This window comes from Nycticebus coucang, chromosome 5, assembly GCF_027406575.1.
Source record: "Nycticebus coucang isolate mNycCou1 chromosome 5, mNycCou1.pri, whole genome shotgun sequence".
Lineage (NCBI taxonomy): Eukaryota > Metazoa > Chordata > Mammalia > Primates > Lorisidae > Nycticebus > Nycticebus coucang.
Window position 1 is genome coordinate 100,426,206 of NC_069784.1, and position 17,432 is coordinate 100,443,637.

At 35.4% G+C, this 17,432-nt stretch overlaps 1 protein-coding gene across 13 annotated transcripts in view; it reads right to left on the reverse strand.

The window, feature by feature from the left end:
* TRDN (triadin) overlaps window positions 1-17,432 on the reverse strand; it is a 403,216-nt gene that overhangs the window by 327,320 nt on the left and 58,464 nt on the right. For all 13 annotated transcript variants that reach the window (XR_008380232.1, XR_008380234.1, XR_008380233.1 and 10 more), the window contains exon 2: window positions 12,349-12,558. Coding sequence is in view for 10 of the 13 variants with exons in the window: in XM_053592195.1 (XP_053448170.1) it covers window positions 12,349-12,558 (210 nt within the window). In the remaining 3 variants the exon portion in view is untranslated. The remainder of the gene's footprint in view (window positions 1-12,348; window positions 12,559-17,432) is intronic.

A 17,432-nucleotide genomic window follows, 5' to 3' on the forward strand; every position in this document is an offset into this window, starting at 1 on the left:
ATAATTACTTCTAGGGTAAGATTTTGGTGGGGGAGATTCTAGGAGGGGTTTTCTTGCTTTTAAAGGAGGAACAAGGATTTTGTCGAATGGGGGCATAAAAACCTAAAGCCAGTGCTGTTCCCTTATATTCATAAGGACAGGGGTTGACTCATTGAGGAAGGCAAAGATTAAAAATGACAAAAATCGAGTCCATGATGACATTGCTGAGGCATTAAAGTACCTGATGTTGGAATCATCCTATCATCAGAGCTGCTATTATACGTGATAAGAAATATTTCTTGGTGTTCATGTCACTCTTAATTGTATCTTGTGTGTCTTAGAGAAAAAGACAACGCTAGATGCAAAGGAGACAGGTTTGGGTTACCTGCAGTCAATTACTGGATTCTTGGAGGTGGGAAAGAGCACAAGAGAATCAAGAGGCCCTGAAAAGTTTAAAGTTAAATATGATTTTTATTTGGCCTCTGTTTGAAGCCAAACTATACACATAATTGAGATTCTATCTAAATGGGACTTTATCAGAAATTAGTAATTTTCTCTGCTTTTCTTCTAAAGAATCAAATCCATTTTTTCAATATTACCTTTGACCATCAGCTTTATATTCTATAAGTTATATCTGACTCTTGTTTATCTTTCACATAAAAGAAACATCAGCAAATAATGGTTAGAGCCTGGGCTCTGAGTTCAGAGTGATAGCATTCAAGTTCAGGATCCAGAGACAAAAGGAAAAACCAGTTAATATTGAACCTGTCTTGATTTAAAATTTTCATATCTTCTTCATCATATGTCTTTGAGGTTTTAAATGTTTCACTGAAATATTATTTAGTTACTGAATTATTTTGGAGGCCTTTTAAACTTTATAACTGAAGTGAGTGCTTCCCTGGTTTCTCTCTCTAGTTCTGGAAATGTCCCCTAACAGCTGTGTAATATTGAGAAGATCAACTTTTACCATGTCTATAAATTTATTGACACCTCTGCTTTCCCAAAGTTACTATTCTAAGAGTGTGGTAACCATAGACCTTGAACTTCATATCAGTTATCCTTTTATTCAGCCCTTCCATACACTAATGTATAATATGTCCGATTCTGACAAGTGGTATTATATAGTGGGAAAAAAATGATAAAGCACTCTGTGCTTCAATTTGCTGAACCGTAAAATGACTATATGAATAACAATATTTCCTCCCAAAGCTCGCATGAGCATTATAAGGGAAAAAACATACAAATCACATCGTACCGTGCCCGGTAATTAGTAAATGTCAGTGTGAAGAAATAAGCAAGATTGTGTGTGGAATGACCCAAGGATCTTTAATGTTTGCTAGCCAGGGCTCCGTGCTTCCCTTCCCATCCACAGAAGGCCTGTGCAAGATCTCAGCTTCTCTCAAGGCCTGAAAGTGCTGCACAACTGACATTTCCAGTGTGCCCTTAAGTGTTTGACATCTGCGCACTGACTGCATGGCACCAAACCCAAACGATTTACTCCCCAACTTTAATTCTACCCTCTTGCCTCTTTACTTTTTTCAAAGGAAGAGGTATCTAAAAGATGCAGTATTTAGATTTGCCCATCTGCATGTATCTGAGCCACCCCAAAGAAAGGCAAGAGACCTGGGTTCCCAGGCATCTTCTGAGCCTTTGCCCATGAATCTCTGGCTGCATTACTGTGCTCACTCAAGCTCATTGTACAGAAACCTTTTGCTGTAAAGCATCTAAGGCAGAAGAAGTGATCCAGGAAATGTTCGAAATAATTATCAATGCAATTTTCATAATTATTTCACTCAAACATATGGCAGTGCTCCATAAATGTAGGCTGCTATAAAAATAACTCTGAGATCACTTAGTCTCTGTGACCCCGCAGCCAACCTTGGCAGGGTGTATGAAATCCAAACGCTGCTTTCATCAGGACTCATGAAACAGCTAATGCTTGCCCCTTACCTCCCAGAATTTAAATATTTGGAACTAAGCTGAAGCAAGAATTTTTTTCAAAGTTGTACTACTAAAACTAAAAGCAAGTAAACTGCATGTATGTTGATGTGTGTACTTTGTATTTAATATGATTAATGGGCCCCAGATCACTTTTAAAATACAGCTATACCATCTTAGAAATATTTAACCAGAGTTTTATTTTTTAAGACTCTCCCTTTAAGTCCACTTTCACTGGCTCTTTACATTTATTTATGCTAAAGGGTTAAATGGAGAGGTCCTGGTTAACTAATAGAGATTTGGGAGAATCAAAGGTAAAAATAGTAATAAATTGCAGAGGTGGAGGCCAATGAAAATTAAATTCAACTGTTGAACTTTATGCTTTGCACTGGATAACTTTGCATACAGTATATAATACTATTTCAAGGATACTCATGTGGACAAAAATTTGAAATTCAAGCTATGTGTTAAAATGTCCTGAAATTGTATATGTAGTTTAAAATAATTTGTGCGTTTATTTAACTAACATTATATGGTTTAACCAGAAATACAAATTAAATAATAGATCATTTAATTTCAGACTAGGTAATTAGGTCATGACGCATTTTGTAGAATACCTTTATAGAGCATCTTTCAGATGCTTTGTAAAGATAAAAATATGATGAAACCTTTCTTATATATATTTAAATGTTTTCTTTTACAAATAAGTGACTACCTTGCTATTGCCATACTAGCAAAATCACATTATATTTCAAAATAGACAACTTAAAAAGTTGTATACAATTATCTTCACTGAATTACATAAGTAATTTAACTTCAAAACCAAATGTCTCTGAATAGTTTCCCATTCAATTAGCTATTTAACATGAAGAAATTATATAGAATGTGAAATATCCTGGAGTCCACTATCTTTGCCCTCCAAGAACGTTTTTCAGAACATAGTGAAATAAAAAATGCATTCATAAAATTTTCATGATACTATCAACATTAACCTCACTAGGAAGGTCCATTTTACACAAACTTTAATTGAGATTATATATTTTCGTGTTCAGTTCCTCTCCCTCTGTCTCTGTAATCATTTCTTCCTTTCCTTTTGATACAAGGTGCCCCCTTATTGAGAGCTGGAAAAGGCTCCTCCCCACTCCCCCAGTTTTCCAGGCCTAAGCAAACAGACTTTTTCTCTCTGAACTGCACTCTCTGAATACAAGTAAGATAGGAGAAAAGCAGCTTTCCAGAATTTCATATAAGCTAGAACCCTTCTGAAGTGGACCCCTGCCGCTTTTTCTTGGAGTGGGAGGAACTGCATTCATTTGTTAATACCCTCATTCAATAGCTAATCAACATTGAAGTCTGTCAAGTTCTGGCCACATATAATTTCCAAAATAGTATAAAGCTCCTAGAAGAGGGACCCACAGAGGGGACTTTCCACTTAGGTTTTCCCGCCTTTGCCAGAAGTTCTGATACCTTTCCTTCCTGACCTATTCCTTTCTATCTTAATAAATTCTATCTTATCACTGATCTCTGTGGTCTGTGGGTTCATTCTTTGAAACTCTGAGACCAAGGACCTACTTCGGAAAGAAATTCTGGCAACACTTTCTCGTCTTCTTTCTTTCTCTCTCTCATTTCTCTCTGTCTCCCTAATCATTTCTCTCTCTCTTCCCTCACAATTCTGGATAATACCCATATTAGATTACAATAACCAGTCCTTCTCCCTTCTGTGAGTTGGATGGTCTAAATGTTTGTGCCTTTCTCAAAATTCATATATTGAAATCCTAACCCCAAGGTTATGTATTTGGATTTGGGGCATCCAGAGATGATTAAATTATGAGAGCAGAGCCCACGTGAATCAATTTAGTGTCCTTATAAAAGAGGTCTAAATGGGCTCAGTCATCCCCTCTGTGATGTTGAGGACACAGTTGAAAAGTAGACTCTCACCAAACACTAAATCTGCTGGCAACTTGATATTGGACTTCCCAGCCTCCAGAACTATGAGAAATGCAGTTCTTCCATTTATTAGCTATCCAGTTTATGCCATTTTGTTATAGCAGCCCAAACAGACTGAAAGTGATTATCATGAAAAAAATAAAATAAAGGGTGGGATGAAAAACTCCTGAAGTACATTGGATTCTAAAAGATAAAACCCATTTGATTTGCAATTTTGAAAAATATAAAATACTTGCAGATGTTGGATATTTGGATGCTTTAAAATCAAAGAAAAACTAGGATCCTGATTTAAAAGTACTTTTGGTGAGTTAATTGTTTTATTGACTGCAGACGGAAATGACTGTCACTTTTGCTAATCTACATTTGAATACTCATACTGTAGCTCCAATCCTTGCCTTTCAACATCTGAGGCATGGGCATTTTCCTTCTGCTTTTTAAAACTTTCTCAATTAAAATTTTCCCATACTCATCTTTCCTATTAACTTACTTCAGTAGTTTAGAAATCTGCACTTGTGTAGAACCTAATGAAATTAAATACAAGCATCCTTAGTTAAAATTTTATGGCTATTTCAATATATAATAGTTTCATGAGAATATTTCTAAGTGGTTCTTTTGCTATTACTCAGTTGTTACTTTTTGAAGCAGAAAGAGCATTACTAAATGGATATAGATGTATACTTCATGTCTCTTTCTCAATATGACCCCAACCTATCAATTTTTCACCAGCAAAATCGTGCAGCAGCTGTTTAGATTGGGAATATTTCCAGCTAACTGGGGCTAGACCAGTGTCAAATAGTAGGCACTTCATATTCCAAAGTGAAATCACAAACAACTTCAGGCTTCGTTCACCTATGTCAAATATCAATGAAAGCACATATCATGAGAACAAGATGAAGTCTGTCAGGCTGGGGCAGATGACATAGCTGGTCTTCACCTCCAGCCTCCCATTCTTACTGTTTTGTAAATTGAGCTCCCACCCTAAAGATTTCCATGTTGAATAGTTTAGGAATTAACTTTTGAATTGGAAATGTTATAAAAGATTGTCACTGAGTTGTGCTGATTATTGTTTAAAATAAGGGTTATTGTGGTCTTTGCTTTAGAAAGATTAATTTAGGAAATTAACTTTTAAATTGGAAATGTGGTAATAGATTGTCACTGAGTTGTGCTGGTTATTTAAAATAAGGGTTATTGTAGTCTTTACTGTGAACTATTATGTTTAAAACTTTAATTGTGAGACTAGAAGAACAGAATAGTCTTGCAAAGGCTATTCTCACTGTTCTGCAGAATCCTGGGCTCTGACAAAGTTTGGTAGACCTATCCTCATCTCTGTATTGGCTGATAGCAACAGGTGGCTGGACTCTCTTTGTCCAGTAACAGCAAAACAGCAACATGAAAATTGGGTAATCATATTATAATTTTGTGAATAAGTATGTACAAAAGAGGTGGCTATTATATACATTGGAAAATTAATTTGCTTTCCTTAAAAAACACGTTACATATAAACAAAAATTGAATGTTATGCATAGAATAAGGAATGAGGAAATAAAGTTTTAGATAGCTTTATATATTTTCAACAGATTTGCTTCCAAGATAGCCTTCAATAGAATTAATTTTCTGGTAGTAGAAAACCAGTTGAAATAGCACAGTACTCCAGTTGGATGCCTTACCTGAAAAACTATATTATAAACTTAACAGATCAGTGATAAAGAGATAATATAGTAGTTAGTATATCCTGACTAACTAATCATTCAGTAAATGAGCTCAGTTGAGTGATACAGAGCATTGGCTTCCGTTTAGTTTTAGAAATTCTTGACTATATTCTCATTATCTATCTTAATGCTGAATGTTAGCTGAAGAAATAATTTTAAAGTTCTTTTACCACATGAAAACGTGGGATGTAATGCCATGAGTTATGTGCTTACAAATATTATACAGTTAATAAACCATTTTGAAATGGTTCCCATTGTCCCCTCAACATAAAATAGAATATTTTAATCACTGAGTTTCTATTGTGTAATTGGTAGAATTAATGTATGTTCACATGATATTTAAAAATTGAAACTCACATTGTCAATTTCTCTTTTGAAGTATGTCTATTCATCTTTCAGAAGCATTGAAATATACTTAAGGTCTTGAAGATTAGATTAAAACAAAACTAGCTACAATTTATCTAACAATTACGGCATGTTACTCAGGAATTCCAAGTGTGTGTGTGTCTGTGTGTGTATACACACACACTTATATATATAAACTCACTAAATGCTCACAGCAACCTTATGAAGCAGGTACTACTATTACCTACAGTGGATGAAACTGAGGTGAAGGAGAAATAATTTTCTCCATGTTACAAAGCTGCTAGTTGATAGAGTTGGGAATCTAACCCAGTACTCTAGCTCCCAGGGTCTTCATTAAACTACCATCCTTCTCATCTTGAAGTCCATGTGTTCCTTTGTTGTTATTACTTTCTAGTGTTTTTGTTTCCTGTTATTGATGCTAAACCGATTAGCAAATAACTTCTGTTTAAATTACACAAATTTTATTGAACAATGTGTGTCAGGCAGTAAGCAGGGCAATGAATAAGACACTCTATACCTTTGAGATGCACACGATTCAATCACGGAGACAGAGTTTGAAAAGTACTTTAAACGTGAATCTTAACACTATTAGTATCTTTGAATGCTATTATTTTATACAGTGATACTTCGCTAATTATTGAGCATTTGAAGTATATTCATTGATTAATACTTCCTTTATCATGTACTGATTTACCCATTCCTTCTTTCATCTCCATAGTCATTCAAATGTTTTGTTGAGTTTGTACTTTGCTCTAAATACTTAGAAGCACTAGAAAAATCAAGTAAGTGAAATAATTTCCTTATAAGCCTATCAGTGGAGAAGGGAGATATTAAAGAAACACACTCACCCTATAAAGATAGGCAACTATTATGTGCCCATAATAATTAAAAATAAAAGAAAATGGAAAAAAGAAGTAAGAAAAAAGATGGTATAGCTTAAAACATTAAATTTTCTCAAAAAAAATCTTTTTTTTTGTTTTTAAAAAATCACACCCAATTACATATGTACAATTTATGAGAAGTGTTGTGAGTAAACGGTAAATAATACAAGGAGGAATTATGATGAAGTGATTTCATTTTTATGGGAGGTGCAAGAAAGAATTCTCTGTGGAAGTAAATTTAAGCATAGCATTGAATGATATGTAAAGCTTTGCCTTTCAAAGCCTAGATTATTAACATCTGGTGCAATTTATAATTGTATTCATTTTTTATAGACAGATTTATAAATCCTCATGTAAGATGTTGTTTGATAAGGTTCAGATGAGTGGTATGGAGCATTGATTTCAGACTTTTGGATTTCTTGACCCTGAAATCGACCACCAACAAAAACCTGTGGAACTGACACAGAATTGCCAAATTTTTGTTTAGTAAAACAATTATGTTTAAAAACAATATCTTGTTTTACCCTAATTTCAGAAGAGAATTTTAAGACAAAAAATGTAGGAACATGTAATCTAACATTAAGAACACTTGGGGTGGTGCATGTGGCTCAAAGGAGTAGGGCATCAGCCCCATATACTGCAGGTGGCGGGTTCAAACCTGGCCCCAGCCAAAAACTGCAAAAAAAGAAAAGTTAAGAACACTCAGCTCAGTACTTGTAGCACAGTGGTTATGGCAACAACCACATACACAGAGGCTGGAGGGTTCGAACCTGGCCCAGGCCAGTTAAAACAACAATTGCAACAAAAAAATTAAAAAAATAATAATAAAACGAAGAACACTTTTTAAAAATAGGTATATTTCTCTTATCTGTTTATTCATTTCATGAAGGATCAATAAATTTTTATTAGGGTCTGGGAATCATTGAATTATAGAATTATCTGCTTCCTTTAAGCACTTGTAAGCAGACTGGACTTGGGTGATAAAATGTACCCTTTTAGCTGTGGTAACCTACAAGACCAAATAGGCCTGGGGCACTGATCACAAAATATGGAATTTGAGATAAGATTTGAATCAGAGCAAGAAGCACATAAAATGTCAACCATTCTTGAAAACTCAGTACACACGAGACCTGATACAGTTTAAAATGTTGCATTTAGTGTCTCTAAAGTCTCCTAAAACATAGTAACATATTTACAAATACAGGCACACACACACATACGTAGACACATATATAATGTAATTAAATATTAAATTTGTACTTTCTGACTGACTCTGAGCCTTCCCTAAATGATTTTATTCTGCTAAGCTCATAGCCTGACAAACAGTGCACCTGCTTAACTGGGCTAAATGCCAAGAAAAGAAAAAAAAAAAAAACAGGGAAATTAATTTCCAAGAGCAGTAGATAAATGGCACACCTCATTAGAAAATCTATTTAAAAGGCACATGAGGAGATGGCTGCAAGACTTTCATAAGAAATTGATGGTTCCCCCATCATACCCTTGCTGGCTCTCTTCTCAGATTACTGATTTTACTTACCCGTAATCAGATTTAAATACAAGTTACATTTAACGAGTGCCTCCTATGTTAGAGGCATGTATGTTTTACATAGATTATCTTACCTAATTCTTACAAAATTGGTTTGAAACGAGTGTGTTTTGCGGAATGCTTGCAAAATTTACCAGATGTGCTTCGAGACACACTGGTGAAACTATGCAATGATCATTTTTCCTCTTATGGATGAAGATGCGAATAAACTATAATCTTTTTTATGCACAAGAAAAGCTATGAGCTACTACAATTTATTCCTGTACATTCTGACCTAAGGAAAAATTCTCAACATCCACTAAAGCCTTCATTTGTATTCATTTCTTTAAGATTCTATTTGTTTGCACTTACTGTTTAGTGAGAAAATTGGCTCTTCATAGATAAGGCAAAAGACGTTTGTAAGGAATTTTAGCCAAAGCCCACAAATTCTGGTCCTGAAAAAAATTCCATTATCAAGGCACCCCTCGATTTTCTGAAAGAGCTTTGTGGTTGGGTCTTCAAAAGTTTGGGGGCAAGACCTCCAGCAGCCTTTATGACCATTTAGCCTCAATTTACTAAGAAAGCAATGTTGCTCTGCCCTTCTGGGGGTTTTCCAAAGCCTTCATCTTTCCAGAGAGAGCTAAAGGCAACGTGGATAACGGGGGCCACCGCACACGGCGGTTTGTGCCTCTAGTGGTAAGGTAAATAAGAATTGCTCTCCATCTCATTCCTACAAGTATCCAGCACTGGATGACAAAATACGTTTCCTATATGGTGGCCTATATTGTACACTGTCATATTCCCAGAATTTCAGGTAACAGGTGGACACAAGAGAAAGTTACGCTAGTTTTGAAAGGCAAAAGAGCAGTCACAGTGAAACCATTGTTCTTGTTCTGAAGGTTGGCAGAGGGCAGGTGCCCTTGAGGCTGGTGCACAGGACTGCAGATGTGCCGGCTGCCCCAACAGCCACCCGTGTCTCCAGCTCCTGCTGGGTGGGCTGGCTCCTTCAGCTTAGGGGTGAAGGGCACCAACTGATCCTACAGCTCTCCCACATCACCATAATTTGAGGTGGTAAGAGACAAATGAGAGTTTGAGTTTCTCCAGGTCAGTTCTGTTTGTCCTTTGTCTCCCCTAATCTGCGCATCCACCCTTCCCAGTTTCCACCCTCCTGACCTTCAACTCAGTGCCAGATGCAGGGGGAATAGCCTTACACACAGGGCTGAAGCCACATGATAAATCCCCTGCTCGTATCACGCAGAGTGACCTGGCTCCTCTGACCAAACCTGACAAATACACCAGTTTGGATATTGTTTGGATGCTATGTTTAGCAAGACATGAAAGGCAGGTGAAATCTCTTTTCCAGTCTGTGTATCTGGTGCCCTAAAATTGTTTGCCTTGTTTGATAAGAAGAATCTAAGTCGCAAATTTGGCAGCATAGAAAACAAGCTTCTATTCCTATTTCACAGACAAGGAAGGAAGTATGTTTCTAGCCATGTTCACTGATAGGTTATAGAACTGCAGAGTAAACCCAAATTATACGAAAGCAGCACATAAAAGCGAATTCTGCACATGCTCCACAGTAGATAACAGACTGGAAATCAGATCAAATTCCTCGGGAATTGTGAGGATTGCCCAGAGGAGAATCATTCTTCTCAATTCAGTATAGTACATGTGTATAAAAATAAATTTTAATTTCTCTAGGAACATTTTTTTAATGGCTTCAAAGTATTTGCCTACTTTTCTAAAATGCTGAAGAGTAATAAGACCCAATGCCTTACTCTCTAGCCTTTAGAATCATTTTTAGCTTTCTTTTACCCCTGACCTGGTTTTTTATTTTATTATTATTTTTTTTTAATTGTTGGGGATTCATTGTAACTGACCTGGTTTTTTAAACATTAACAATTAGTTATTTCTGAGGCTATTGTGTATAACAAAAGACGTATAGTGATAATAATATTAATCACTAGCAAAAGGTGAATTAAATCAATTAAAATTAACATAAAAACCATAAGAGGCCATTTACATTTTGAAACTCTTATTGAAGTAATCGTTTAACTTTAAAACCAAATATGATCATGAAATATATTTCTTTAATTTTTAAAATAGGTATATTTTAGTAATTGCTTATAAGTCTATTTATAGAGTGAATAATTCGATAAGTATACTACAGAAATTATCACTGCAAAAAAATTGTTCTTTTTTTTATAAAACGCACAGCTACCTATACTTAGATTTTTATATTAGATGACTTAAATGGGAGGCTTCCATTGGGTCAATGTAACTATGTGCTATGGACAACACCTATGTGGTTGGTGTTTCTTCTCAGGGAAATACTGCAGTCAATGTATGTGCAAAGGAAATAAAATGTCCTAGAGTAATGTAACCAAATATTTTTCACTTAAAATTCTAGGTCATAATTTTATATTATAAGCATTTCTACTGTATTTTTAAGACCCTACATTGCACTATATATTAAAATTATTGCTGATTTAGAGCAATTTATGGCTCTGGATGAATAGCCTTTTTGGTTTGGTTGACAGCATGGGACATCTTTCTATATTTTAGGTGACGTCCACTTTAGTCCTGTACCAATGTTACAGCTGGCAGTCATCCCAACCACACTTTCATGCCAGCACCCAAATAGAGTTCTATGATTTCGCTATATTTATACGTTATTTCTTTTGACACCTTCTAATACATACAGTAAATACCTGATAAGTAATTTCCTACACATATAGTAAATACCCAATATGTAACTGTTGAAGGAATAAAATTCCATAATGGGGAACAGGGGATCCCTGCATATATAGAATGTCATTTATAGTATTTATAGTAACTGGGCCCTACTGATTCTATTCTATTATTGGAGGAAGAAAATAGGGTATGGAAGAGTATAAGAAAGAGCACACTAAAAGGTTAATGTAATATTTTTGCTTGGGGTAAAAAGTGATAAACAAGTTAATTCATCTAGTAACTTAATCTTTATTAAACACCTGACTGATTCCTTTCATCAAGGAAGTCACCATTAATAGAGAATGTCAGATGTGGAAATAGATAAATATCATTTTTAAAATATTACAATGGGTGGCACCTGTGGCTCAGTGAGTAGGGTGCCAGCACCATATACCGAGGGTGGAGGGTTGGAACCCGCCCCTGGCCAAACTGCAAAAAAATAGCCAGGCATTATGGCAAGCGCCTGTGGTCCCAGCTACTTGGAAAGCAGAGGCAAAAGAATCACCTAAGTCCAAGAGCTGGAGGTTGCTGTGAGCTGTGATGCCACGGCACTCTACCAAGGGTGATAAAGTGAGACTCCGTCTCTAAAAAATAAATAAATAAAATATTACAAGCCTTTAGACAAAGGGATGAACAATGTAGCTAAAGACTGAATAGGCCATAATGAAAATCTATATTTTCTAACTTGTTTTAGTCCTATTTTACTACAAAACCAGAAGGACATATAACACTCAAGAGGTAGTACTTCATTACAACTGAATCTAGGAATATTCTTTTAACTCTCTTTATTTTTAGAAACTCAAAATAGGATGGTTTGGTGGAGAAACAAAGAGTATGTCTGGAAAAGAAGCTCGGGGCCAAATGGCTGATACCCTTAAAAATAATATATAACATCCTTCACTTATCAAAAGTTCTTTGGCTCAGTTTTACATCGCCAAATATAAAACCTATATATAATATTATTATTTATTAATGCTTGAGAAGGTACCAGTCCCAAAACAAAATCTCCACCCAAGCTTTTTAATTAATGTTTTTAATGAAATTGCACATTTAGCCTTTGTTTAGCTCTAGAATAAGAATATCAATGTCATTTGAAACCAACAGGTACAGTAAAGAAAGAAAATAGAAAGAAAGAGGAAGAAGGAAACTGATTTCCGTGATCCCCAGGGGATGTTTTATTTTTTTACGCTAAGATGGTGCAAAGAGAAACAAAACCAGAAGTGGGGAGGACATTGTTTCTTTTAACCTAAAAGCCACATTTCGTGTGTCTTACCTGAAAAGTTTTTGTAATCCACTAAGTCAAACATAACAATGGCAACAGCTGACCAGGTGACTATCAGAGCGATGACCAGCAGCCAGGCTGCAGGGGAGCTGAACGTTGTCACTAGGTCTTCCGTGACTGTCCTCTTCAACACCCTTCCAGGGGATTTGGGTACAGATCCATTTTTGCTGTCTATCACAGTCGTGGTTGCAGATGCATTTCCTAATCAAAATGCCAAAAAGAAAATAAGACTTAAACTTCAAACTGGCATATTTCCTGGTGCATAGTAATTATTCAATAAAGGGCAACACAACAACTACTAAAGTGCAATCCGTATTTCATCATCACCTTCTTCATTACTACTATCACCACCCCCACTGTCATCATGGTTATGACTCTGACTATTTCTGTGTCTACTACTGTCACTCTAAGGGAAGGCTAGAAAAGAGAATTAACCTCAAAAACAAATGCTGAAGGACTAACTCTTCAATAAATGTAGGCATTTGTTTTCATTTAAAAAGTATGGACATTAGGCTAAAATATTTCCACGTAACCAAAAAAAAAATTCTATGATGTCCTCAATATCCTTTTTCATCCTTGATTATTTTTCAATAATTCATTTCTTCTGACACTAAAAAAGAACACCTTCTACAATTTATTAATATAAATAGACCCTGTTTTGCCCCACTAGCAAAATTGAGAGAGTTGATCTATAGCAAATAGAGTGATTTCGTGATAGCACAAAGATTGTCAGTATACCTGAAGTCTTTAAATTTAAAAAATAAAGTTTGGACCCTTCCAACAGATAGGTACACAGTGCACTTAAAGTATAAATTCCGTACATAACACAATTTGGGAGTATAGGGGAAGGAAAAAAAAGGGCCACATGCAAAAGTAAGCACTCTAGTTAATAAAGTCTTACTTGTTTTGTTTCTTTGGCCATAAATAGTACGATTCTCTTTATGAGAGACGATAAATAACATAAAATTCTATGTCAGAAATTTTATGGAAATTCCATAAAAGAAAGAAAAGAAACGGAAATTCCATAAAAGAAAAGGAAAAAGAAAACCAAATGTATTCAAAAATACATATTAGTTCTCTTTCCTATTTTGCAAGATGGCAGGTGAAAAAATTGAGAAGCTTGATTACTGTAGAGAAGAAACCTCAGGCTAACAAGGCCAAGAAAGGGAAGCCCCTGCAGCCGAAATTCTGTTCTCTCCAGAGAGAATAGGCAGACATTTGCAATCTGCCGTGTATTCCAGAAGGTGAAGTATGAGAGGGAATATACAGTGGCTAAATCCAAGATTGAAAAGAAAGAGAAGGTGAAGGTCCATGACAGTGTTACAAACCAGTTGACAGGGACAAGAACGGTGGGACACAAATGGTTAAACTTTGAAAAATGCCTGGATATTATTCCACTCAAGGTGCCAAAGCTGTTGAGCTATAGCAAAAAACCCATCAGTCAGTGAGGAAAGTGTGATCTAGCTTCACATCTGGGAACATTCTGATCATTCCCATGTCACCACAAAGGCCAGAGGGCGGTCTTCCTAAAGCAACTGGGAGTAGCTTGCTACTTGTCACTGGACCTCTGGTCATCAATCGAGTTCCTCTGCAAGGGACACACCAGAAATGTCATTGCCACCTCCACAAAAATTGACCATAGTAATATTAACATCCTGAGCATCTAACTGATGCTTATTTCAAGAAGCAGCAGCTTTAGATGCCCAGACAGCAGAAAGGTAAGATCTTCACCACAGAAAAAGAGAAATACAAGACAACAGAACAGAGTGAGGTTGATCAAAAAGTTATGGACTCATGAATTTTACCAAAAATCAGAGCTATTCCTCAGCTCCAGGGCTGCCTATGACCTGTGTTTGCCCTGACAAATGGAGTTTATCCTCATATCTGGTGTTTTAAATTTTATAAAAGAGCCTAATTAAATGGCTGGTATATTTATTTATTTATTTATTTTTATTAAATCATAAAATGTAGATCATGTATACAGTCATGCATTTATGGGGTACAATGTGCTAATTTCATATAGAATTAGGAACTCTTACATCTCACTTGTTAATATATACCTCATCTCGTTTACTTAGTTACTGTGTTAAGACATTGATAGTTTATACTAATAGATCCGACATGTACCCGTGTATTATGCACCATAGGTGTGATCCCACCATTCGCCCTCCCTCGATCTGACCTGGCTGGTAGATTTTAAAAATAAAAGAGTACATATTAGTAATAAGTAATAAACAAACACAACCAATACAAATAGGCCTATATTTTGAAAATATTTAAAAGCTGATAAGGAAAATTAGTGGCAAATAATTTAACTAAGATTTTACAAGTAGAAATTAATAGTGACAACAAATCTCCTTTCTTTTTTGAAAAAGCCTATGGGTATACTGATCCCAAGTTCATGAACTCAATTTAGTGGAAATGATAGCAAGATGGACCAATATTCTATAATAAAGGTTTCCCAGACTGTACTTGAGGTGGTGCTCAATGGAGGACAAATTAGAAAGAACGCACATCGTATCCTCCCATTGATTTTGTGCCATCACTCCTAATGGTCGTTCTTAAAATGGATGAATGATAAGAGTGCTTTGAAATGCGATTTAAGACCCAAGTGGGGCTACACGTGAATCAAACCTTTGGAATCATGATTTGCAGGAGAGTAAACGAATTATGACGGTTTAGGAGTGTCCCACTTGAAACTTGATACATTTTTTTATCAACTAACCTCCAGTTTTTTAACCTCTGAAAGGTTTCTTACCATTACTAAGTAGAGAACATCTGAAGAATTGCTTTTGCACTTCAGATTCACTTCAGTGAATTGCATTTTACAGAGCATTTTCTGTGTACAATACTACATGGACTTGCTTGGTATCTTGAAACTCAATGAATAATTTTATGAGATTTGATACAAATTAGTTAAATCTTGGTCACATTTTTAATAGGCAGAAAAATCAAGAACGAACGCACATTTTTATATTTATATTTTCCTTTGATAATAGAAACATGAGAAGCTATATCAATTCCTACTCTAATGTTGCAAGGTTTCATTTAAAATATGACATTTTTAAGTTTTTTAAACAACTGACATGAATTTCATGTTCATTTATTTTATGATTCTGTCAATATAATTATGGTAGAATATTTAAATAGATGAACACAATAAAGTTAATATTGTTATGTTTTTCACATTTTTAAAAATTTAATCCTCACATTCTTAATATTTCCACTTAGGAATTAAGGAAGACTCAAAAGTGATGAAAATATATTTTGAGTAGCCAAGCACAGAGCCATAAGCAATTTGAAAGTAATCTGAAGGTCATTTTGCTTAAAGAAAATTATGTGTTTCCCTTGCTATGAAACACACTAAGTTGTACCTTTCATTTTCCATTCAAATTTACTGCAGAAGGCACACAGAGCCAAGAGGAATAAAATTGAGAGGGAATAAATTGCCTTCTCTGACAGCTGGTCAAGATAAATGCAAAGAATAGAGTGTGTAATCTGAGATTATTTAATGTTTGAGAAGCACTTTAAAGATGACAAGAGCTAGTTATTGATATGGTGGGAAAAAATGAAAGGTAAATATTACTGAGCAATTTGACATGGGCTATGCTTTTTGAAAGCTGGCATCTCAGAAATGGGGCGCAGCAGCCAGGATATGTGACAAGACTCTCCATGCCTACTTTTTAATTCGGTTCCTTTTGATTTCATACAAGTTATTTTGACTGTCAGACATACAGAATCAGGCTCAAAAGAAGAAAGGAATCTGATGGAATGGCCGTGGGACTCTTCTCTGTAAAGTAAGAGGTGATGTCACGGCTCTGAAGACTGGCTTCCCAGTCAGGTCATACATGGAGAATAAATCATAAGCCATCTGATAGAAGTCACTTAACCTCATCAGGCCTTATTGATCAGATGAAGAGACTGCCAAGTACACTTACTCATTGTTATTCCTACAGGACCCTGGCAACATGATCCCTTCCAGGATGCTCAGGGAGTATGCCCATGTTCTGGAATACTCATTGTTGTTCCTACAGGACCCTGGCAATACGATCCCTTCCAGGATGCTCAGGGAGGACACTGATGTCCTGGAATGGTGTGAATAAAATATTGTGTTGTCATTACATGAAAGCATTCATTATGAACTTTGCATTTCACCATGTGATGTGCTTTGGGTTTCACACTCTGACAGTGTATTTCTCCTTCAAGAATTAGAAAGCAAGAGAGAGACAAAGTTAAGTGGAATGTCTCCAGTTGATCACCTCCCTACATTGACCACCTCTTAAGTTGACCTATTTTTCATAAACCAGACATTCACCACGTGTATGTATCAGTATGGCAGGGTTAGTTCCTTATGTTTACCACCTCCTTACGTTGACCAGCTTGTTATAGTCCCTGTGTGGTCAACTTACAGAGGTTCTACCGTATATACTATTGATACATGTTATTCCCAAATTACTTTAAGACCATAATTCCCACTTATATGTAAGAATGACCCTTGTTATAATTTTTTGTGTCACAAAAAACATACATGTATATAAGGATTTTGTAGAAATTCAATTACAAAGACATTTGGGCAAATAAAGTTGAAAAGTGAGAGATCAGTCTTTTAATTTACACATTTTTACCAATTCTAGTGTTTGCAAAATGTCCATGTAAAGATTAAATTGTTTTACTACCAGTCTATACAAACTGAATGAAAATAGATTTGGAGAGGCAAGATGAACAGTGATAATTCACAAAAGTGATCTTTATCAAAACCATCATATATATTAATTGAGATACTATTAACAAACCAATAGAAACAATGACATTTTTAGAAGAATAAAAACATTAGGCCCTTAAACAAATGACAAATAACTATTCACTTTCATTCAAGAATGAAAATGGCTGTTGTCTCAAACATGTAACTGCTTGCCTGCCAATTTTAATGAAAGCCTTAAATTGCCATCTTTTCTCTCAGATTTTTAGGATATAATCATTAAAATGCAATTTCAGAGGATATTTTGGCCACCTACTCTGTCTGTAAAGGTTGACATATATATGCCTCTTTAAAAAAAATTTAATGTTATCCATCT